This window comes from Oculina patagonica, chromosome 12 (assembly GCF_052425735.1).
Source record: "Oculina patagonica isolate OP01 chromosome 12, crgOcupat, whole genome shotgun sequence".
NCBI classification, from domain to species: Eukaryota; Metazoa; Cnidaria; class Anthozoa; order Scleractinia; family Oculinidae; genus Oculina; species Oculina patagonica.
In genome coordinates this window covers 15,023,353-15,047,784 of record NC_135769.1, presented here as the reverse complement: position 1 = coordinate 15,047,784, position 24,432 = coordinate 15,023,353, and the positions used below count along the sequence as shown (strand labels likewise).

The 24,432-nt window shown below is 38.3% G+C and overlaps 2 protein-coding genes and 2 long non-coding RNA genes across 4 annotated transcripts; 2 read left to right on the top strand and 2 right to left on the bottom strand.

Annotated features, from left to right (window-relative positions):
• Nucleotides 1–4,372: 4,372 nt before the first annotated feature.
• Nucleotides 4,373–19,724, bottom strand: LOC144633133 (luc7-like protein 3). The gene is made up of 9 exons (XM_078491930.1): nucleotides 19,602–19,724; nucleotides 19,423–19,489; nucleotides 19,218–19,257; nucleotides 17,995–18,136; nucleotides 16,417–16,491; nucleotides 8,830–8,925; nucleotides 8,178–8,348; nucleotides 6,837–7,390; nucleotides 4,373–5,149 (listed from the first exon to the last, which is right to left on the bottom strand). The coding sequence occupies exons 1-9, from the start codon at nucleotides 19,704–19,706 to the stop codon at nucleotides 5,068–5,070; spliced, it is 1,332 nt and encodes a 443-aa protein (XP_078348056.1). The 5' UTR covers nucleotides 19,707–19,724; the 3' UTR covers nucleotides 4,373–5,067.
• Nucleotides 10,388–11,416, top strand: LOC144633134 (uncharacterized). Its single transcript, XR_013567007.1, has 2 exons — nucleotides 10,388–10,459; nucleotides 11,000–11,416. It is a non-coding gene; the product is annotated as an uncharacterized LOC144633134 (long non-coding RNA).
• On the bottom strand, nucleotides 12,783–14,911 carry LOC144632945 (uncharacterized). The gene is made up of 2 exons (XR_013566971.1): nucleotides 13,979–14,911; nucleotides 12,783–13,151 (listed from the first exon to the last, which is right to left on the bottom strand). It is a non-coding gene; the product is annotated as an uncharacterized LOC144632945 (long non-coding RNA).
• A 140-nt stretch (nucleotides 19,725–19,864) lies between the features above and the next one.
• LOC144631915 (interferon-inducible double-stranded RNA-dependent protein kinase activator A homolog) lies at nucleotides 19,865–24,254 on the top strand. The gene is made up of 4 exons (XM_078490490.1): nucleotides 19,865–20,325; nucleotides 22,180–22,401; nucleotides 23,175–23,273; nucleotides 23,569–24,254. The coding sequence occupies exons 1-4, from the start codon at nucleotides 20,017–20,019 to the stop codon at nucleotides 24,034–24,036; spliced, it is 1,098 nt and encodes a 365-aa protein (XP_078346616.1). The 5' UTR covers nucleotides 19,865–20,016; the 3' UTR covers nucleotides 24,037–24,254.
• The last annotated feature ends 178 nt before the right edge of the window (nucleotides 24,255–24,432 follow it).

The window sequence follows — 24,432 nt, the reverse complement described above, 5'->3', positions numbered from 1 at the left end:
TACATACCATGCTCTTTTATGGCTTTTTCGCCCGTTCTATCATTCTATTTCGTTCCCAGGAATAGATACGCTGCGCTACATTTGTACCAAAAGCGCTCCTGTTAGGCATGAATAGATTGTGCTAGTAAATTCCGGAAAAGTTGCTTCACAAAATACCCAAAAGTTGCTCTAAAGTTGCTCAAATATCAAAAAGTTGCCACCAAAATTTAGAAAAGTTGCTTGCTCTCTAGAGTGAATTTTGCGTTTTCTAGAACTTGAAGCGCTTGCAGGTTTACTAAGAGTTGCCCCAGCGTCTATGGCAACCTCAATGGGGTCAATTTCTGAATTATTTCCATATTTAGATAGATAGATAGCCGCTGTTCAGATTTCGTGGGCGTAAAGCAAGTGTTATTTTATTGTCATTTTATTGTTTATCCTTAGTTTTAATAAAAATCAGTTTTGATAAAACCAGTTTTAATAAAATCCTTCGAAATGAAACGACCTTTTATGGTTTGGATTGGTTTTATATCAATTTGTTGCTCAAAAGTTGCCCTAGGTTATTGGTACTACAAAAAGTTGCTCAAAAGTTGCCGAGCACAATCTATTTATGCCTAGCTCCTGTTAGCCGCCATCGGGAGCCTAAGCATACCCCATCTCTTGAAGTTCTCTTCTAGATCAATCTTATAAGCCTTGATCCCTCTTCAACTTAATTTTTTGACTATTTTTAAGTAGCACCCTTCAGACATCTCAATCTCAAAGCACTCGAAATCTAAAGATTGAGGTAAAAAAATCTGGAGATTTTAGTAAAACTGGGAAATTGATCAACGGACGGACAAAAATACCTAAACCAGGTGCTAATCAAGCGACTTGTGACTCTGAGATTTCTGTCTCATCGTGAGATTGAAGTGTCTGTAGTAGAAACCGTGAGTCTCACGGCTAAATCGTCAGACCTGAGAGGTCTGCCCATAGCCCCTCTTCCAAGTAAATTGGTCAAAAGGTTTTGAAAAGAAAACAAACTAATATAGGTCTAGTTCAATGGCTTTTTCTTAAGGATGTCCTTTTAGAGAGTAGAACGACTATCATGGTTTCCTCGATCATTCGTTTAAGTTTTTAATTTTATACACTGTTTGCATGGAGAAAAAATTGCATGAAGACAAAACAAATAAACGGAGAAAACATATATAGTGTACTAAGCAGTCTAACAAGTTTAAACCACGTGATCTACTAGTACCTATACCCCAGCCGAAGCTTGTAACATTTCAAGTTTTGGACTCCAAAACCGGCCTAGTCCAGTCCTCTCCCTCAAACTCTCTCTTTCTATCCTCCATGGTAGTAGAACTAGTCGAAATATTTGCCTATTAAGAGTCCAAGTTTCATTATAATTGGTTTTTCGCACCCCAGGCGGAAAAAGAGAGCCCAAGATAACATGCATGCAACCCGGTAGAATCGAGTAGAAGGCAGCAAAATGATAGAAAAGAGGAAAAGCAAAAGGCTAAAAAGGATAAACATATAAAAAGAAAAACGAAAACCGATAAAGTATGTTAGTTTTAATTTCTCGTCGTTTAAATTTTGATTTGTGCACAGGGCACAGAGGAGTCAAGTTTGTCCGCAATTCAAAATCTCTACCGTGCAAAACGACCTTCAATAGCTTTTCAAAGCGATTGTGTGAGCCGTACGTGATACAACCCCGTCATGCGATACTTGTTTACAGATTGTCTGGTCTGGTGATATCGTATTCATACCCTCATGCGACATCCGCAGACATCAATGTTTGTGGGCGTTCCGAAAAAAAATCGTCGCCCTTCGGGCGACGATTTTTTCGCCCCAGGCGACCATTGTCAGAATACGATATCACCAGACGATCTGCAAACAAGTATCGCATGACGGCGTTGTATCACGTACGGCTCACACGATCGCTTTGAAAAGCTTTTGAAGGTCGTTTTACACGGTAGAGATTTTGAATTGCGGACAAACTTGACTCCTCTGTGCCCTGTGATTTGTGCACCTACCCGAGCTAAAATATCGTGAAACGCGATGCTTGTGACAAGCAAGATACGTTTTGTCGCAAACGGCGTTTTAAGTACCTTAATTAAGGTTACTAAATGTATTTTAGCGGCTACTAATAATCGCGATTTTTTCAGAACAAGATTTAGCGACTATTTAATTTAGCGATTTTCCGAAAAAACTTAAAAAGTTGGTGATATTGTGACATTTAGGGGGGTCCTAAATCCCAGTTCCCAGCCAGATTTTGGTCCAAATCCCAGTTCCCAGGCTTCAAATCCCAGTTCCCAGGCTAATTTTGGTCCAAATCCCAGTTCATAAACAAGAAATCCCATTTCCATAAGTACAGGTTAAAATCTTGTACATATAATGACTAAATTTGGCTTCATCGTTTCTGGGGAAAAACACCCCCTCTTCCCATAACAAAGGGACCTCTTATTATATTGACTGTATTCTGACCACCAAGCTATTTCAGAGTTTAAAAAAAATTAAACTCTATGAATTCAGGATCCCACGAATATTCTGATCATGAAAAAAATTATAATGGCTCCCTTTTTCTTTTAACTGGCAACAATATTTACTTTATATATCCATCTTGATATACTAGGTGCATTTCACGAACGAGAAGACCTATTCGCCAATTTTAGTACTTTTTTACCAAAAAGCATTCAAATCCCCGTAACAGTGTCCCTTTAATGGCACCAGTATCATTCTTGTGAAGTATCCTCATCGAGTATAAATGATTCTGTGGGCAGTAATCATCACTGTAGATTCGACATCAAAATCAAAACAAAATTCTTCTGTGTCATATATTCACTGTCCACACCACTAAGACTTTCATCAACTTCATAAAGATTACATCACTTAAATTACGATATCACCAATCACGTGCTGACAAGTTCGCCATGGTTCAAAGGTGAATGAGCCAAAGTTTATCGATATTAATTCGAAACGTCTTCGGACCTTCCTTGGAAATATTATACTATATTGCCTAGACTATTGCCAATGTCAAGTAGGTTAGCCAAAGGTATCCGTTTCATCCCAAAAGCGATGATCAGTAACATGTACACTGCTTTGCGAGCTCTTTGCGAGTATCGATCGAGTAGGTCGGGTACAGCATATATCTGTGAAATGACTGTAATGTTGTCAGCTCTCATTCAAACAAACAGCAAGAGTTACTACATGAATTTCGTGTACAGCTTGCCAAACTTCTCTACTCAAAATTGTCAACCTCACTTTTCTGAAATCTCTCGTGGGTAACCGCAATACTTGTCCAAACCCGAACACGCATGGGTGCTGGCCCCATCGAAAAATGAGAAAAAGCCAAGCCGACGCAAAAATCCTTCCAATATCTTCTTTCATTTTAAGCAGTATAATTAGTATACTTTTATTCACTCTAGTATGGACCTGAAGGTGACTAGTCTCATTGTTTTTTATTTTCAATTTCTGGTTAGTTTGCAGACTGTGTTCTCCTCTACACCCTCTGAACTGATTTACGTGGAAACAAGGAAACAAGAAAATTGGAACAAGATTGAAACGTCAGCTCCATAAATAGACGCAGCTGATTGTCATTTAAACACGTTTTAAAAATGACGTTGACAATCTGTATTGGTTTTACACTCTTTCGAAGGTCCATTCCTTCAGTTGAATTGGGCTGACAACGTCAGTACTTACCGACTTGATTCAGCAAATGATTGCGTTTCTTCGCCGGTTTCGTTCTACTTATGTTCGCAGTAATCTGCGCTACTGCTGAGGACAGGAATGCAGAAAGTAAGGGAGGCATGACCGCTCGTCAGGAAAGCGCCTCTGAAGTGGAACTAAAAAACAAAAACCGACTGGCGAAAATTCTACAGGATTTAAAATCCCTGGACCATTGCGGCGTAAAAAAACTTCACCGGATTTTAATGCATGGGAAAGTTCAACGGAAGCTAAATAAAGCTTTGAGAAAGGACACAGGCAAGATTGGAAACAAGAACATCTTTTTACAGTTGAGAGTTTCTGATGTTAATTCAATAAACATCAATAAACATCAATTAAAGCGATTTCTGACGCACAGCAAAAAGCCCTCAGTGGAGTTGGAGCGGGCATTTAAGCACGCGAAGATCGCTCTTGAAGAACACAGCGTTGTAGACAACGGCGGTTTCCACATTTTCTCAAGAGTTCTTAAATGACCGGTGGTGTCGGTTTTGTGTCAGTAAAATACATAGCTTTGGCTCTTTATGTTTTATAATAATGTTTAAGCCAATCAATGCCTGCACAGTTCCTCAAGTCATTATAAGTGCAAACTGTGCTCATTTGGACAAAAGCATTGGCCGAGATAAGATTACGGATGCTACCACCAAGACCCTACCCAAGCCTAACAAATAACACTCGCACAAGCACACTGCAAACGTTTTCGCCAAAGTAAAAAGTTTATTCAAATATGTGATACAAAAGCCCTCCACCTGGTTTAATAGTTTTATGATTTGCAGTTTTTCTAATTAAAAGAATTGCGCTCTTTCTTTAGTACCCTACGAAATCAACAAATCTCTCCTGTTCACCTACTGCTTTGTAACCTGGTGTCACACAGCAGTGCGTGAAGGTTCAAGAAATGGTATTTTCGCAGGCTACAGCGAATTTTACTCCGATTCGTTCATCCAGCCGCCATGTTAAATTTCGCCAGGTGTTCAAGAATGATAGTGGTTTCGCGACACATCAGGGCGGTTTAAAGAACGAATGAGAAAAAAATTACACTACGAGCTGCCCATATTTTACATCACAGATAAGAAAGAAGAGACACCACGTAGTCTGTTCACATACCAAGCCTAGAATGTTACTAATACACGTGAAAGCGCTTCCAGCCTTTTATTACGCTTTGGAGGTTTAACTATGACTGCTTCATTGTCAATATGTATGAATGTGGAATACTGACACGAATTTCAAACACACAAATGAAATCTGTCTTAATTGAAAGTAAAGCGATTCGCAAAATATAAGATTTCTTCTACTGAGAACTAACCTACTTGAAATGAAAACTTTTCAGTAAAAAAATTGAGAGCTTGCTCTTCAACACTTCTGGTCTGCGGTACGACTCCTTGCACATGCGTACTACAAAGGGGATCTGGATCGAGATCTTGTCTTGGTGGAAGACGAGCCAGTTTCGTCACGTCTTTCGTCTTTCTCACGTGACCTGCAAATGACATATACGGATTTAGGTTTCCACGGAACATATAACATACCACCCGTGCCCATAGCTAAACGAACGCCTCTCTAAACAAGGAATAAAATGCGTCACATTTGAAAATTAAAGCTAGGCGTAAAGTTATGTATTAATAATTTCTGCTGGACTGATTTATCTACAATGTATAATACACTGTCTGAAAGATTACATTATCTTAGTGTTTCAACGTTGACCATTCCTTCACAGAAATGCACAAAGTAAAAACGAAAAAGGGTTAGCCACCAAGGAAAAAGTAACTTCCAAATATATGTCGTTATCAACTTGTAAGAACAACACCAAGCTCACACAGCAACAAGCATATAGAACTGGACCTCAAAAGAAAAAAATCAACAACAGTAGATAGTTTAACACCCAATTTGAACTGCAATTACTTTCTCCACGGTACAGTCAGCTTAAAGCTCAGCTTCGCTTTTCCAACTTTTTAGAAAAGCAAGATTAGTTTTAAGAAATAACAAGAAACATAAGGACTAATGAGCGAAAACTCCGTAATACATTTCAAATCGAAACATAAGCATTAGTTAATAAATCACATGGTAAATAATAAACTGCAATCTAGCGAGTAATGCATACTCAATGTCGATTAAAGCGTGATGCGCGACTGGAGAATCATTCCTCCACATCTGGCTTTAAAAAAACCCCACAACATGACTCACAATATGCATAACGTGATCGTACTGTAGGAAATACACATCATGATCTGAAATACCTGGGAGAATACCTCTTACAAGATGACGCCGCGAGGCTACCTGAGTGGCTGTTCCGCCGGTAGACAGCGGCCAATGAAACGATTGATCTCCTTGTAACAGGATACTGATTGACTCACTGGAAACGTAAGTTGGTTTAATACGGTAAACTGAAGCCTGACCAAAATCGACACAGAAATCGACAACAATTGGGTACCTTGAATTCCGGTGCGGTGACAGGAGACTTCACTATCCATGGTCTCTTACAAAAATGTTTGTCTCAATGGACAAAGGAAAGTTTACCTTAAATCGCAACGTGATCCTCTTCCAACTTTTGCCGGTAAGTTTTTGAAGGTTGTTCCTTTTGGTGACGCTTAGTCAACATTGTAATTTGATTTCAACTCGGTATGAGGAAGAAAACGACAATTTTATTTCCAAAAGCAAAACAAGGTTACCTTACAGGCGGATCCTTGGTTGATGAGCTTGGTTGAAAACAATATTCAACATAAAACAAAGAACAGTATGAAAATCTTTGAATGTGTACCTTGCGTTTCCAGTTCTCTTCGCGCCCGGCTGATATCCGCTGTCATCATTTAGCACAAGAAATCAATTGAGGATATTGAAATTGAAAATCAAAACAGAATGAGGTACCTCAATCTTTGTTGTTCCGTTCTGCTGTGATGTTGCTTTGAATTGGTGCTCAGGCGTGGGTTCCTCCAATTTACACGATACACACGATCAGCGCGTTGACAGCTCACGGTACATTTACGGTCACAGTAAGACTCACTACCCCTCCCAGTACAAACAATATTCTGTAACTAATATCTACCTGAACGTAGTCGTACATTAGATTTTTGCAAGAAACTTTGCTATCAGAAACATCATCTTCGGCCCGCCATGTGTAACAACACTGGTCAGATAACTCAGTTATCACCCCAGGAGTGAACACTCACCTGCTACGAGATCTGACGGACTTATCTTTCTCCTCCCTGTCTGAGCCTTCTTTTTCTTCTACCCTGTTCTCGACCGCAGCTTCTTTCTCGCCTTCAACGTCTTTGTCACTGTCTTTTTCTTCGTTCCTGTCTTCATCTCTGTCTTTTTTGTCATCCTTGTCTCGACGCCTCTCCTTTTCTTTTGATCGTTCCCGATCTCTCTCTCGATCTCGGTCCCTATCACGATCACGATCCTTGTCACGACGACGGTCTCTATCACGATCTCGATCCTTGTCACGGTCCCTGTCGCGTTCACGATCTCTGTCACGCTCACGATCTCTGTCACGATCACGGTCCCTTTTACGATCACGGTCCTTATCACGATCACGGTCCCTGTCCCGATCACGGTCCCTACGGCGGTCACGATCTCTATCACGATCTCTGTCACGGTCTCTCCTGCGGTCACGGTCTCTATCACGGCTCCGCTCTTGATCCCTGTCCCGCTTTTTTTCGCCTTCTGGATCTTTTTCCACTGTCTCTTTGGACTTCGAACGGGATTTCTCATTTCGTTTTTGCTGAAAGAAACAAGAGTCAAATTTTAAAGGTGTTATTATGTCATGGATGACGCACCAGTTTTGTCAGGTTCGCAATCCATGATGATCGGTCTGAACCTTCCTTGCTCCCGCTTGGTTCATTAGCTGTTCAGTATTGTTCACCATTAGCAAACTATTATTCTGAGGTTTCTTTCTACTTGAGAGAAAACTGTTTGGCACCGTCAAAAAGGCATGGCATGCATGTTGTGTAGAGGGTTTATGGGACATCTTCTGCAATGCCTTAATAGATACTATTACGGATTTATAAGTAAACACTCTCTTTATTTTCAGATTAAGCAGCGAGTTTGTTATTGCAAAAAGATAAAAGAACAGTGTATCGATTCATTAAACACCTACAAGTAAAAACAAGTGGATTAAGAACATTAGGCTGAAAGTTGCCCAATGAAGCACCATATATACACCATGTATATAAGAACCAATTCAGCCTGATAAAAAAAATCATGTTCTTATATAAAAATAAATAGGATGCCAGAATAAGAAAGTAAAACAGCTATAAATGAAGTACTGATAAAATTATTAGTAATAGTATTTATTTATTTAACTTATTTTTTAGTGTAAATAATAAACACTCACACTGTATAACCAGTATTCATATAGTATTTCCGAAACAAATTTTAAGAATTTTTTAAGAACATTTTCAGGCCGATTCCCACTAAGCACCGCCTGAGCCCCGAAATCTAGGTTCTTATATGCAGGTGTTTACTGTATATCATCCTTTATGTGTTTTTCTCAAGCTAGGAAGCAGTACCTTGAGTTCCTCAATAGTGCTCTTGATCTTGGCATAACCCATATGCTGCTTGCCCTGCAAGTGATCATCTACTCGTGTTTGTGCATCACCAATGATGAGAAAAGCACCACAAACTTCACACACTTCCATCTGTTTTTCTTGAGCAGACATCAAGTTCAGATCACTTGATTGCTGTATAAACCAAGGCAAATTTCATCAGTGATTAGCTAGAGTGGTTGTGAATTGCTGTCAAAGCCCTAAGTGGCTCTAGTTTCTTTGTTGACTCACAAACTGTGAGTGGCTAAAAATAACTTGTGCAACTGGACCTACATGCACTTGTATCTGATCATACCAAACAACAACATTACTTTCTCAGCCCATTAAATGAAAAACCACAACCATGAACATGCCTTGGGTGAGGTATAAAGGTAAGTGCTTCTTGATGTGTTCATGATTGGTTTTCACCATCTGACTGTGGTGATTAACTGCATGTCCATCCACAACACTCACCAAACAATTCAATTTTACTTTACTGACATTCATTTTGATGACACTAAAATACTTCCTCTAACAAAAATAAATGCCCAATCAACTACCTAGAGTCCGTCTACATTGTATAATTGCAGGTCTAATATTGAGGTTACAATAACACATTACAGTTTTTTTAACTCACCATCTGCAGTGCCTCTCGTTCATTTTTTAGCTGATCACACAACTTCATAACACCTTGTGCCTCTTCAACTTTGCCTTCACAGCCTAGCTGTTCAACCTGTAATTGACAAACCCACACACCTTACTATACTAATACACATAAATTCAACTACAGTTGTGTATAACAACACAACTGTTCTTAAAGGGAACCTCCACTCTTACGACAAGTTGACGTTGAATTGTTTGAAATAACACCTGAATTCCAAATAAACAGAACAAGGGAGCAATGACATATAATAGCAACAATCAAAGGCTCCTAAGAGCTATTTATTCGTACATACCACAAAAATTCTGGCAAAAATGTGATAACTTGTGGAGGATATTTCAACTCACACTGCACCACCCTCCTCCCAATTAATATCGGGACTGAAATTGAATTACCATCTGTACCTTGGTAATTATGCCTTATTATCATCAGAAAGAGAATATTGAGCAACTTTTGAGTTGTTGACATGAATTTGTTGAAGCAGAAACAAAACAGTACATTCACAGCTGAAATGCCAGTCCAAGAAAATACAATGCTTTATCCAAACACAACATACATATATAACTTTATTTTCATAACAAGGTTAACAAGGTTTATGAACGAAACATTTTTAAGTTTCTTTCTAACTTCATTTAACAACAATGTGTGGTTCCAGAAATTATCCATACCTCCCCCATTGAAGGGATTTTTTCTAAGATTCCCCCAGCCCTATGGAAACTCCAATTAAGCTTCATACATTTCCTTAAAGTTTTTAACCTTCGAGATCTCTTACCCCAGGAATTTCCAATCCCTTCTGTGGGGGGAGTATGGACATTTTCTAGAACCACACATTAACAAGCTCTAGGTATCAAATAGATAAATATGCAACTACAAACTGAAAAAATAGGCAATTGCTAGCTACCCTCTGCATAGGTTTTAAAATGAGTTCACAGGTATGGTTTCACACAAGCACTTGTTGTCACCTTGAGGCAAGAAATAATTAATTTTGGAAATGGTCTATTCTATTGATACTCTTGTATATTCATATGTTTGTGTTTAAAGGTTACCAACCTGTTTACAGGGGCGAAGCCAGGTTTTTCCAGGGATACGCACATTTTTCTAAATACCCCCTCCTGTCTCCCTTCCACTTAATTCTAAAATCTTCCTTTTTTTAATTGTAAAGTCGTTAATCTCTCGTTACAACCACAGAGTTATAAATCTTCTTTACCGGTATTTCTTTCCAGCGAATTAAGTACCGTAAAGACTCGTGTATAAGCCGCACTCGTAGATAAGCCGCACCCCCAACTTTAAAGCTTGATTTTGAGAAAAAAATAAAAACGTGAAAACTTGAAATCCCAATACCTTTTAAAAAGGATGCCCTTTTGACGATATTTTGTCTTTATTGCTAAAGTCCAATGTGGAAAACGATCAAATTTGACTGGAAATGACGAGCACAACAGATAAAGAACGATGCAAAACGTATGCTTAGTAACCACACAGTCACTTTAAGAGAGAAGTCTGGGGTTGAGTCACGTTTGTTGCGTTCGATCGGTCCTGTAAACAACATAACCTGCGATCAGGCGTAGGGAGGGAGGGCATGATTTCAGGTTATAAACAACATGGAAAAGTAAGTTCGATTTCTAACCATTTCAGCTGTGTGTTGATAAAAACTTGCTGCTCAATGGGAGTTTAGCAAATAGGCAGCTTTGTGGAGGAATGAAGATTCCATGTCAGCTCAAGTTTTGCTGCTCAAAAGAGGTGCAAAGTCCTTTGAAAGAACAACTGACGAACAATTCGTGACTGAGGAATTAACGGCTGCTTTAATAGGGCCCAGATCGACAGCAGCAAGTTTCAAGATGTTAAATATTATTTACTCTGAGTCAATGTTTTTAGTGCTTTTTCTGACCCCAGCCTAGGCAATTTACACCCCTCAAAAGCAATTGTCTCGTAGATAAGCCGCACCCACGATTTTGAGCCCAAAATTTCAGCAATAAAGTGCGGCTTATACACGAGTTTTTAGGGTAAGATCAGAACAATCCAATTTAAAGTTCTTGTCAGCCCTTACAATATGTTAACGCACATGTGCCACGGATAGCATGATACATGTACAGTACATATATTTTAGTTTTTTTCCTTTTTAAAATAATTCTATTTTCTATTTTTTCAGGTATGCACGTGCGTACAGGTAGCTATGCCCCTGGTTTATTCTTCACATAAATACTACAAAAATGACCAAAGTGTAAAAGAAGCGGCCCACTACCCCAACCACTTTCATTCAGAAATGCCTGTGGCTCTTAGGCATTGTTTGGTTGCTTGAACTGCAGTAGAAATGTGATGTTGGTTTTGTCAGCAAAAATACAAAATTACGAGGAAACTTTGAAGTACCACTTCAATTAAATACAAAGCATCTCTTTTAACCAGATGTTTATGCAATTGCTCTTTTAGACAATATACATTGTATTCAACAACTATCAAAATTTTAACGCTTATAGTTTGTAAACTACAGGAATGTACAAGAGATGGGTGGAATTCAATGACTAAAAGTAGGTGGGGCAGTAGAAGATAGTGAGTGGGGCAGCAATCTTGTATGTTGTATACGAGTTTCAATTTTTTTTTCTTGTGGCAAACAATAATAAAATAAACTCTGCAAGATTGTTATATAAAACTGTGTTGGCTACAGGTAGGAAATCATTGATCTGATTGGTAGGAGCACGATTATTCTCTACACCACCACTGAGTGAGATAATACGACTTGACACCCATAATGCTTCTACAAGTTGGAAGATTTCAATCTAGCTAACCAGTCTGATTAGTAATGTAACAAACAACAGGTACTTCCTTGTGTTTAGGACTTCTGGTTTGAACAAAATTTAAATAAAGCCACTAATAAGAACAGAAGGTAATACAGACTTTTTGAATTATTTGCATTTAAGTGTGATGCCGCACAGGTCATATGTTAGCCTGTGGCACACATTGACTTTTCATGCTATGATTCTTATGGAGTTTTGGTGACTTTGAGGGTAAGCTTAAGTTTTCGCACTGACTGTCTGACTTTTCTACTCTTGCATAATGCGTTTCAACTGCATTGCAAGTATCCTCGAGACTGCTTTGTCTCTTGACTTGTAAATGTCACGGTGCTGGCTTGGATTAATAAATCGGTGAAAGTGAGATCGTCTAGTTATTTCTTTATTTACCTGGATTGTTTCCTTGATTTGTTTATCGGTGTGTTCGTCATCGGGTATGCATTTTTGTGGCAGAGTTTTCACTCCACTACAGGCTTTAAGCCAGGATTTAGAAAGTGGGAGTCCATTTTTTGTGGGCCAAAGGGCCACATAGCATTTCGGGGGGTCTGGGGGCATGCTCCCCCAGAAAATTTTGAAAAATCGAAGACCCTAAGATGTGATTTCCGCAATTCTGAACAGCTGTAAACGTCTTTCAATTAAGCTATTAAACCGCTGTTTTTCCTTGATAATTTTAAAAAACTATCCTTTCCTCAACTTTGGGACAGAAACTCAAATGACTATTTTGTTATAATGCCCGCATTTCACGTAAACAGAGCAAAATATAATCAAGCCATTACAATAACATTCGTAGCCGTGAGATCGTCTTACCGAGTTGGTAGGTGTATGTTGTTGCTCTTCCTCACTTTCACTGTCATCTTTACCTTTTCCACTTGTGTAAGTGGGTGAAAAAAAGCTCCGAAGTGATCTTTGACTCATCCTCATTAATACTCACCCACGTGCGTACTTATTTTTAGCACCCGGCAGAGTAGCCTGGGCACGAATTGGGGAGTTAATATTATTGAACAGCGGCTTTGCTTGTGAAATCGCTTCGCTCAACTTCATGCGAACAGAACAGTAAGGAAAGTAAGGAGAAGAAAAACACGCCAGCAAGACTAAAGGTAAGGTAAGGTAAGGTAAAACTTTAAAACAACTCTTGAGAGCAAAAAGGAATGTAAGTTTTTTTTAATTTATACACACTGTTTTGTTACATTAACCACAGAAGTTCGTAAATTGCCACCCAAAACAGGCCGTTGAAAATCACCTATTTCTGAAAAGTGGCCGTCCTTTGGACGGCTGGACGGCCGCCTGGCTAAAAGCCTGCTCCACTATCATCAACTCGACTTTGTGACTTAGTTTTCTGGTAACAAAAAAGGGAAACAAAGAGCATACTTTGAAAACGATTACCGAAATGACGTGTGAAAGCCAGGCAAAGTCAAAAATGTCTCCTAAAAACATGGCTGCCTTCCAGCCAACTCCTGCCTTACTCCTGCCAGAAAATATGGCTGTCTTGATTAATGGTCAGCGGTTGTTCCTATTCTTACATCACAGGGTCCGAAATTAACTTTTTTACATCGGCGCCAGCTGGCGACCGGACCGAAAGTTTTAGTCGCCAGATGACAATTTCTGGTCGCCAATTTTTTCGATTGACTTTCCTTTTATACTTTAAGATGAAACACTTGTTCTGCTTCTGCTTCTGCTTTGTATACTCAAAAACAGCTTAATTAAACCACAAAACAACGACGATATGAAAGCCAGTTCTACAGACCGTAACCACTCAAAGAAATGCTGTACTTGCCTATAAGTAGAGTCTTAAGAAGTCTTCTTTATCGAATGTTAACTCTCTAACATTTAAACGGAAAATACTTTACAGTCTTACTCAAACATTCCGCTCTTAAATATAAAAAACACCGGGAAAAAACATCATTTCCACCAACTTTCTGACATATTTCGACAGGCAGTTTTTCATTCAACACAGTGACAACAATGTTGCGTTCGTGGAACGTCGTAGCGAAAGCACATTGCTTGGCGCGCCCGCAAAAACGTCATAGGGAAAACCGCTGAGATAAACAACATGGCGGCTCACAATGTTCGAGTCGTATTGATCGCAGCTGTTGGCTGAGCTGTTGGGGAGTTTATACATTATGTAGGTAGAAATTTACTTCACTGTTATTTCAAGGACATCGCCAAGATAAAAAGTGAGTCAATAAATTGTTAAAAAACGGCTCCGAATTTTATCGTTAATCAATTTCTCTGAATACTCTTACAAAGCATCTTAGTCGCCAGCGGGCGATCAGTTGTGAAATTCTGGTCGCCAGCTCTCAATATTTAGTCGCATTGGCGACCAGGAAGGCGCAATTTCGGACCCTGCATCACTTCCGCTATTTCTGCTAACGCGTCTACGCAGATTTCTGCTAACACCGTTTCTCCCTCTCCACAATACTCATTCTGCTTTCGTAACGAATGAGTAAAAACTGCAAAAGATTATCGCTTTTAAATCTTCTGTGCGAAGCCATTTTGGATTTCATGACATGTAATTGTTGTTGCTGTTGTTTGGAAGCACAGGATCTATTGTGTGAAACAATTGAACAACCATTACACCTCATAAAATCCAAAATGGTGGCATGCAGGAAATTTAAAAGCAAAAATCTTTCCACTTTTTGTTGCTTTTAAATGTTACCAGTATTCTTCCCTTGTCCTGTAAAATTTGGAATTTAGGCATTATTTTAAATAATTAATTGTCAACTTTTCAAAAGAATGGAGGTTCTCTTTAAGGAGTTAGGCTGGCTCCTCGCAAGTAGTTATCTGATGTATACAGTACACATTTTTGTGCCTCTCAATTTTTTACCACATTTCACTGTTTTCTTGTGCCACAGAGAAGCTTAGGAAAAGAATATGTGTACAGTGAAACCCCTGTTAACCCATTGGCTCCTGTGCCGGCCATAACCAGCCGCGCAAAAACCACCCCCCAAATTTCCGTGCCGGCCTCAACCGGCCGTAAAAACCACGTGTTGACAAATGCCCTTTCCCTCCCTCCCTAGAGCTTTTTTGGTTCTCCTATTGTTCTAAAGATAATGAGGGCAAATAAACCAATGAGAATCCGTTTTCTGCTCATATTTTTAGAGATTTCTAGGAGTCCTAGAAAGGAGGTTTTTTGCCTTTATACCTGCATTGAAAATGCACAAGAAAAGCATGGCGCCTCACGGGACGTATTTACAAACTTCTAGGGTCTTGTTTTCCGTTTTGGACACAGAGAAACTGTGTCCAAAAAAACTAAATATGAAATGAAGAAACATGGATCGATTTTAAAGTGGATCTAAAATGGAAACTAATGGATAACAGAGTGCTAAAACTGCTTTGGTGAAGAAATTTTTCTTTCCTTCCGCTGCCAAGATTTCCTCCTGTCATGGCGCTACTAAAGTGTTTTGACTACAATTCACGGCCTTGATCACGGTTAAATGCAGCTTTTCAAGGCTTCAGAAAGCAAAATGGTAATGTACAATAATTGCTTCAAACTTGAAAGGAATTTTTAAGAAGATCGGTAGTGATCGATTGAAAAATTGCCTTCCAAAGCCGTCGCACTGAAATAACACACTTTCACTTCAGCTCGAATATTTAATTTGAACATGGTGCATGCGGAATATCACGGCTTTAAAATTTTCTGAAATTTTTAGCTTTTTAAGACATTTATTAGCTTCATTGTGAATGAGAATTAATGTTAAACAAACTTTCTTTTAAGTTTCTTTCATTTGTTCAGCTTTAGTTTGGAATTTTAGGCTTTTGAAGTGAACAGATTTGAAGTGCACGCGGTGTTATCCGATACGCATCTCTTTCGTCAGACTTGCCGTCACGTTGTTGATTTAGTCGCTAAGATTTTAATTGTGTTTTACAACCTTTAATGCGAAAAGATTTACAACAGTACTTCAGAAAATACAAACAAGTATTTTTATTGACTTTGAGATTGATAGAAATAGTTTTGTGGAAGGAATTCTGTAGTAGCTTGTAGTTTTGCAAGCGGTTTTGCTCTATTTCACAACAACAAGATTCGCAAATAATTTTATCACTTCCAATTACTGCTTTTCTGCACCAGGATAATACTTCATTGCTGTTAAATTACTGCCAGTAGCAGTTTTACATAACATACAAATGTATGCCAACATTTTTCCAGAGTTTTTTTTAGATTGCTTTATGTTTTGTTCAAAGATTTCTTGTTTTTGTGAGTTTTTAAAATGACGCGTGGAAGTGAAACTTTTTTTTTCCGCTGCCTTCAAGTTTGGTTTGGGATCAAGTTATTAAGGTTGATAAACATTTTAAGTCATAAATAAGTCTTTTAACATGTCTAGTTGTATTAAAAGTTTACTTAAGAAACAAATTATTTGTCTGAACTTGCTGCGCATATGGTTTATTTTTTCCACTCGCACGTCCGTGTTAAATGCCGTAAAAGAGCCGGGAATTTGGGGGTGGGTGCGCATGTAAAACCTTCGGGAGTCAATGGGTTAATATGACCATTTTGTTAACACCACCCACAACCACCACTGGGAGCATAACATGAACATGTCGTGCTATTTTTTAAAAGGAACTATTAAGTAATATCATAATTTGAACCTGTCAAGTAAGGTTCCACAGGGCTCATTGTCTACTGTACAATGTATGTGGTTCCTTGTCAACACATTCTGTACAACTATCCCAAGTGACACAAGAGTTACTAGAAGGTAACAAATTAAAAGTAAGGTCCTATTTCCCAGTTAGGGAATTGTAATGAACAAACTCAAAGTACTAAGGTGTGTACAGCATTACTTCTCACCTGTTCTAACAATGAGTTGATCTTTTCTGAAAGCATTTTGATTTTTTCACTGTCTGGCTTACCACTTGCCAACTCCTATAGAAGAAAAAAAATTAAAAGAGAATTTATCAGAAGAATTGTTTGTGTCAGTGTAAACAAGAAGAGATAGTTAAACTGGAGCAGGCCTCTGCTGCTAACCTACCCTGATGTGAAAACCAAAATGTTCGGTATATTCCTTTAGACTGCAGGTGTTTTATTGACTTACTGAGCATAGTACAAAAAGCCCACATTTGATACATCAAAATTCTAACAAGACTCCCAGGTTTTTCAATTGAAAATATACACTCTCAAATTTCCCTTTGTCTGTTACTTCCCACAAGAGACTTGATACAAAGAAAACAAAACTAAATATAGGCCTTTGACCTAAAAACCTTGGTGCCATGTTTGAATTTTGATATACTGAACATGGGCTATTGGGAAATAAAAGATGGAAGCCATGTTGGCCTTGCTAGTGGAGAGCACAAAAAAATCAAAGGGCTCTTCGTGCCAGCTTATTCATGTAATGGCCAATTGTATTGTTTATTTCACTCCATAACAAAGCTTAGAAGCTTTTAGGCATTTGCAAACACGAGTTTTTCCAGTTTAAAAAAGGTAACTTAAATTTTCCTTCAAAAATTAGCTAAAAAGATTATCAGCCGCATTGGGGACCAGTCACACAAATCACGCAAACGCTGGTGCTTGTGAGTTCCCTCTGCGTTTTAATAATTTCCTGTTTTTAAAAACGAACACAAAATGCTTGAATGACATGCAAAAAATAATTCATTTATCGTTAACAGAATCGGCTCCCGTTTGAATAACACGAGTTATATAAACATCAAGAATAACATGTTCAATACAGAAACGATTTAGAACAATATATAATGATGCAACAGATAACTCGGAAAACGACAAGTGTACGTCTCACATCGAAAATAATGTAAACTTCAAAAGCCTAAAATTAAAAGACCCAACTAAACGCGAAAAAATGAAAGACACTTAAAAAATGTTTCAGCTTTATTTCCATTCAAGATAAGGCCAAAACACCTTTCAAAAAGCATTTCAGTTTCAAAAGTATTGTAGCCATGAAATAGTGCATGTTTGAGCTGTGGAAAATTTAATTTAATTTCATGTTTACAATTGCACGTGTCAACATGTTTTACATGTAAATGAACCAGTTTTGAGTCCCCTACGTGAAAACGTTTTGGCTTATCGATCACTGTTGAAATATGAGAACAGAAAATTGTGTTTTGATATTAATTTATTTATTAGACGCGTCATTAGGCTATACATAGCTATACATACAGCTTAATCAGAGTTAATTTTGGGTTTTACAGAGCGGGGCGAGGTAGCACGTAAAATTACTTCCGTTCGATGCAACTTCCGTTCAAGGCAACTTTCGTCTACGTTCCACAATTTCCGTCAACATCTACATCGTTTTAATATCTTATTCATTGATTCCGCGTGCTCTACAGCACAAAATCTGCATGAATAAGCTAAAAATGACCTTCATTCCTTTATCAAGAAAATTTTCATATTCAGTGTATGATATACAGTACAAACCTGCTCTTCTTGGGCACGGCTGAGATTGAGTCTGGCATGCCCTCTCCTTATTCGTCTGTCAACATCAGCCATGATGTTTTGAAGATATCTCAGAAATTCTTCTTCATATCTCATTTTTTTGTAACGACTACTTGACTCATATCTAAGTTAATTGTAAGGGAAATAAGAGTAAAAAAATGAGTACATTTGGCCACAAATTATTGTACAAAAGAACAAAATTGACTTTGGTCCCTGAAAGCAGCCATTATGATCTTGCATTAAATTTAAGAATTAGTGACAAGCAGATCATGGTTCATTGCATAAATTATTTTTCTTGATGTTAATTTAAATACGGTAGGACCCGGCTATCATAAAGTTCAAAGGGAGTTGAATAATAATTGTTGTTTGAGATAGAAGGGATTTTAAATAATGCATTTGGTATAGCAATAATATCTAATTTTTGTGTCTTTCCCAAGTGAACATAAATTGCATTTGAATAGCTGAATACTCTTTAGAATGTTTCTGATTGCAGAGTTCAAAGACATTACAAAATAAAACTGTCGTTTGGTCTCCAGTACAGAATCAGGCCACAAACTTTTTTCCAGCAGCCATGTAGCTCAAAGGAAAGTGGAAGCCAATTCCAAAAATTTGGTTGACACTTTTTTTGAAAGAAAAAAAAAAACATTTTTTACTCTGTCATTGGGCAATGCCAGAAAATATCCAGACTTGTACACAGATTACTTTGTGGAAATCCTAGGACAAGGGAGGTTCTTTCAACTGGAAATCTGAGGGCATATGGTATATTGCAATTCCTGCGTTTTGATTGGTTAACAGGCAATAGTATATGAGCTCATATACCATTGACCACAAATATGGTAGCCGATGCGCGTCAACGAAAACAGTTAGGGAGCTCAAATATTGCAATTCTTTGGGTCATTTTTAATAAAACAGTTATTCCACTCATGCTTGTTGGATATGAGATTGCTATAGCCAACTCATATCCAACGCGTGCTCATGGAATAATTGTTAAGTATACCACGAGAAAGTGTTGTATAACTATTTTATACCATTTCATAGAAAATACACTTACTTAATTTCGTCGAGAATAAGATCGCAGCATGCAATGGGAAGGTTGAGTTGAAATACCGTCGAATATACAACAGCTTTCCTGTATTCTTATTGGCTGTATTTTCTATGACATGGTGCAAATGACTGTACACCACAGTTCACCATGAATTACTTACTCTTTCCTTAACCTTTCATCGTGTGCCTTTTCGCATGGTCCTATAAGAAAATATACATATTTGACAATTTATAATTATACGGTACCGAGCAAGGACATTGTGGTTCAATGTGATAAAATTTAGCCGCCATCCTTTACATTTGATAGAGCTTTTTTAAAAAAATCTGTACGAGCATAGTCTTTTTATATGGATTTTATAAACTTACCAAGATCAGATCTTGTATTGATAAAGAGCTGAGATGGGCAGAATCCACAGAGGAAGTGCTTGCAAACCTGAAAAGAAATTATGAGAGAATTATTTTCAACACTGTATGACTTGATCAAACCAAGCGAGACTTGGAACCACAAAAAAACTCGCGCAAAGCCATACGCTTAAAATTATTACCTGGGGATCTGACCAATGTAATGCAGTCTTTTTCTCATTGGGGGCTCGATTTCTATCGACCCCCATTAACTCATCTAACAACGCAGCAGCCGAAAGCATCGACATCTTGTTTGCTTCGCTTCGCACGAGCTTCGCACACGAGTAAGGGTATCCCATCATCCTTTGTTAAGCGACCAATGTGCTCATTTTCTGAGAGCTTGGGGACTAGAATCCAGGGCGCTTGCGGGCATAAAACGCCTGTTCAAAATTGATTCTCCATTTATTCTCCAGCTTTTCTTGGAAAACAGTTTCTACGAATGGTGCATTTACGTATTTATTGATTTACATTGCTGCGGGAATTTATGAGTGTTAAACTCCACAAGCCTCCTGTTTTCAAGAGCTCATCGACAGGGAAGGTGATATCCCAGTTTATACAATGGAGGATAGAAAATGGCGTGAGATAAACGAAATTGTATCATCCCCCGGAAACGCGTCGAAAAATTCCGTAAGCTTGTTAATGGAAGCTGCTTCTCAAGTCGGGGAGACGGTAATCTTTAATGATGTTGATGAACTGGGACTATCAAATACGAGGCTGTTCACTTGTGAGGTCAAAGTTGGACGTCTGACAAAATGCCGGGGATCGGGAAACAATAAAAAAATGGCCAAAGCAAATGCTGCCGACCAAGCGTTAGAACTTATCAAGAGCAGAGTTGGTGATACTACAAATTTACCCAGATCCTCTAAGGTAAGATTGTAGTGCGCGGATCCAGACTGGTTTCCACCGTTAGAGTGAAAAAACGTTTCCAAGTTCGAAATTTCAACTCACTCATAGACTCAAAGTGTAGGGCAGAATGCAACACGATACTTAAGTTCATTTACAACATGATACTTTTTTTCCAGCAAATGCTGTTTGTTTGTTTTGCAAACACAGCCACAATGATGCAGCATGTGAACAAGGAATGGAAATCAATGATCAGGAAATCAATCAATCAATCAATTAATCAGTGGCAATTGATTGCAGTTAGTTAATTGGAATCGATTGGCATTCGCCAGCCAATGACCAATCAATAATCACTAAAAAGTAGTTGCAACTTCATCATCTGCCATTGACTGGCGTTCAAGAAAAGGATAAATTGTTTCACTTAAGCCGGCGACACACTAGGTGATTTTATTTACCGATCACGGCAAATTTGATCGCCAGCGATCGGCAAATAAATTCGCCGATATCTGACATGCCAGATATCAGTGATTTTATACGGCGATTGGCGAAAATCGCAATCGCTGCACCATGCACACTTGGCAATTTTCGCCGATCGTGGCGATCGGCGAATTAAATTGCCAAGTGTGTGGCTGGCTTAAGAAGGGTGAAAGAAGGGCTTCAAAACTTCCGTAGAAATAGCAACACTTAAATGAAGAATTTTTTTTGAATGCTAGAAGGCTGTCTGGTACAGAAGTAGCAGGTAAACAAAACCTGAGCATATGCTTGTCTAAATACAACTGCTGGAGCGATCTGTGGTCATAGCTTAAAGTATAAAAATGGTTTAAACAGATCCAAAAATATAAAAGGATACTCTAAATTTTCGATCACCTTCTGCGGTCTTCTTCAGAGAATGATGGATTTTGCAAGGTTCGCAGAATTCAAATAAGTTGCATTGACGTTATTGTTCGTTGCCCCCCTGGGGAGCAACTAGTGATGGGTAAACCCTTGGGAAGGGGGCTCTTTCGTTTATAGTGTTCTTGTCGAGGAAAGAATGTAAAGACTCCAGAAACAGTCTTTTGTTCTTGCTGCATACACCTGTTTTAAGAATTTCGGCGTAAATTGACACTTTTGTGGGTAAGACTTTGAAGTATTTTCCATTTCAATGTTAATGGTGAGTTTAAATTTGATGAAAACTTTTTAATTTTGGATTTGTTTTGATTTCTTTCAAAAAACTTTTTTTCTAAAAATTGAGTTGCGAAATTCAGGGTGCTGCTTATCTGTAGCAGTTCTGGGTATGTAGTTTGCAGTTTACAGTTTAATTCTTCTCCACTAGTGATAAATTTTTAACTGTGAGTTAGCAGTTATTCATAACTGACTGTGATACGTTGCTGTCTCAGTGTTCCAGGTTAAGTATTATGTTGCTCCATAAACTGGATTTGGTCTCAACAGGCAATTTTCTTGGTAGCATACTGATACATGTAGTTGTATTCATCATTTTGAGTGCATCTAGTGTGATTGATGAATTGTGTGATGTGCAGTACATGTGTGCAGTAACAAATAGAGGTACTGTCCTTAATTTTGGTGGTTGTGGAAGTTCCATTATAACAGGGCAACATTAATTTACATATTATTCAACACTCAATGTCCGTAGCACAGTATTCTCTTCCCCCATCCTTCAAATTGTGCAGGATTCTTCGTAATTTAATTATCAGTAAATTCACATTCTTTAGCAGCACTTATAACTGTGGTACTGTAAAGTCTGTAACAGTTTTATCATAATTGTATACATGGAAACTGCTGTAGTTACCAGTTCAGAAAGTCTCTTACATGTACAGTGTTGTACCTGCTGCACTGACAAAAAAAATCGTGTTTAATCATTAGTTGCTTATTTTCTCGTAGGTGTCACCAAACCATACATCATCATCACAAGCTGCAAGTCCAATGAGAGTTCTTTTGAGTCCGGCTGGGAGGCTCACACAGGATCCTCCTAGTTCAGAAGACACTAATCCTGTTGGCAGCTTACAGGAAATGTGTATGAAGAACAATTGGGCTCCACCGTGTTATGATGTAGTGTGTGAAACAGGAGAATCACATATGAAGACCTTCATTTATGAATGCAAGGTTCTGATTTATGTTGGCATAAAATACAATACACAGACCTTTTCTTGCTCTAGACCCTTTCTTGAGCAAGAAAAGGCTCATTCTTCCCCCCTCCTCCTCTCCTGCTCTCCCCCAGGGCGCCCATAAACTCTCCCTGTGATTTTTTTATTTTCTTTTTAACTGTGCCCTCTATAACTTGAGTCTCATTTCTTAATTAAGTCTAGATACTGTTGTGAGTAAAATACCAGAACATTGAATTTGTTTTTGAATCAAAATTGAGCAGTATGTATTATCGTGGTGTATAACTTCCCTTTGTGTCAACAGGCTCAAGTTTCTTGTTGTTCATTAAAACCCCAAACATATCTGCCACATCTTTTATGATTGGTTTTGTAAGCAAAATGTAATATCATTATATCAGTGTTACTCTTTGTCTGTAATAAACCCAGTCAAATGCACAGTGTTTGATTGATACTTAGTACAAAGAAGCATGTAAAACAAAACACCCTTTTATTCCCTTATTTCCAGTCATTTGTTCTCAACCCCAAGTAACTCAAACTCTTAAAAACTTGAGCTGTTTTCAATACTCCTTGAAGATTTAAGTATCAGGCGTCAACTGTCTTGAGTTGCCAATAATGTGACTACTATGTGATTAGTATTTTTTTTTCTTTTAGTTTTTTAAGCCCCACCTCTCCACTGTTTGTATGTAGTCAGTTCGTTTATTTATGTTGTTGATGACCCATGTGTATTTTGTGCTGTCCAAAATGTTCTCATTTTCAATTATGTTATTGTTTCAGGTTGAGTCTTGGATTGCTCAGGGACAAGGAAGAAACAAAAAAACAGCCAAGAAACTTGCTGCAGAGAATCTTTTAAGCATGATCAAACAGGCCACTAAAGTAAGTACAAGCTGATATACGTCACTGTTGTATGTACATTTTGCATTCTCTGTGTTTTTTGCTTTTGTTTTGTTTTGTTTTTTTTTTTCTAAGAATATTTCTCCCCAAACTCAGCCTTAAGGATGTTCACACTAATTGATTATGCACATCCTTACTGTGCATGTACTTGTTTTGTGCATGTACTTCATGTCAGAGCATCACAAAAAGTCATGCATGGAGCGATCTTGTTGTCGAAAAACGCAAAGGATTTTTAAGAAATAATATACTGATATTTATTGGAATGTTTCTCTTTCAGAGTTCGTCTCTGCATGATGTTAACACAAGCTCATTGTCAGGAAGCCCATTTAGGAGTTTTCCTGATAAGTCATGGCCTAAAATGAACCCTCAGTCAGACCCAGGCCCATCTACCAGCCATCCAACTTCATCACCAGTTCCTTTTCTGTCAAGTACACTGTATGATGAAATGGAATGTGAAGATCAACAAAGTTTTGAGGAAACATCTCCTGGGACCCTACCTCTTGTTACTGAAGATGGCATCAGTGAAGAATTTCGCTCGTCACTTGCAGACAGAGGCAAAATATCAGGCTTTACCATTACATATCATGATTTGTTGGAGAAAGGTTACAGTGGCAACTATATGTGTTTTGTGAGGCTTGACACCAAACCACCAGCAGTGTGCAATGGAGTGGGACCAACAAAAACATATGCACACGAGAAAGCAGCACAGAATGCACTTCAGTATTTGAACACAGTCTGCAGTTAGCTAACTTAACAGACCCATTTTGCTGTTACGTTTTATTCAGAACCCCATCTTGCAACCGGATCAGAAACCTTGACCAAAGACATATCTCGTTGTAGCTGCATTGATTAAACATGGTGGTACATAGAAAATAGAAATCAATTAATTGTGAAATAATGTATTCTCTGTACATGTAATCATATTAAACCAAGTTGGACAGATGCTTTGCATCAAAGAACCAAGCCTGGGTTGTCAACATTGGTTATAACTTGACAAACTCTTCAGGTTTTCTTTTCGTCCACTTGACATACCACAAGAAGCAGGGTACATCCCGCTCAGCCTTTGATCCCCCAAAGTCCCCAAAGTCCCCAAAGCCCACGTAAATTTCGGTTTTGCAAGAATTGATCAATTGTGAGTTAA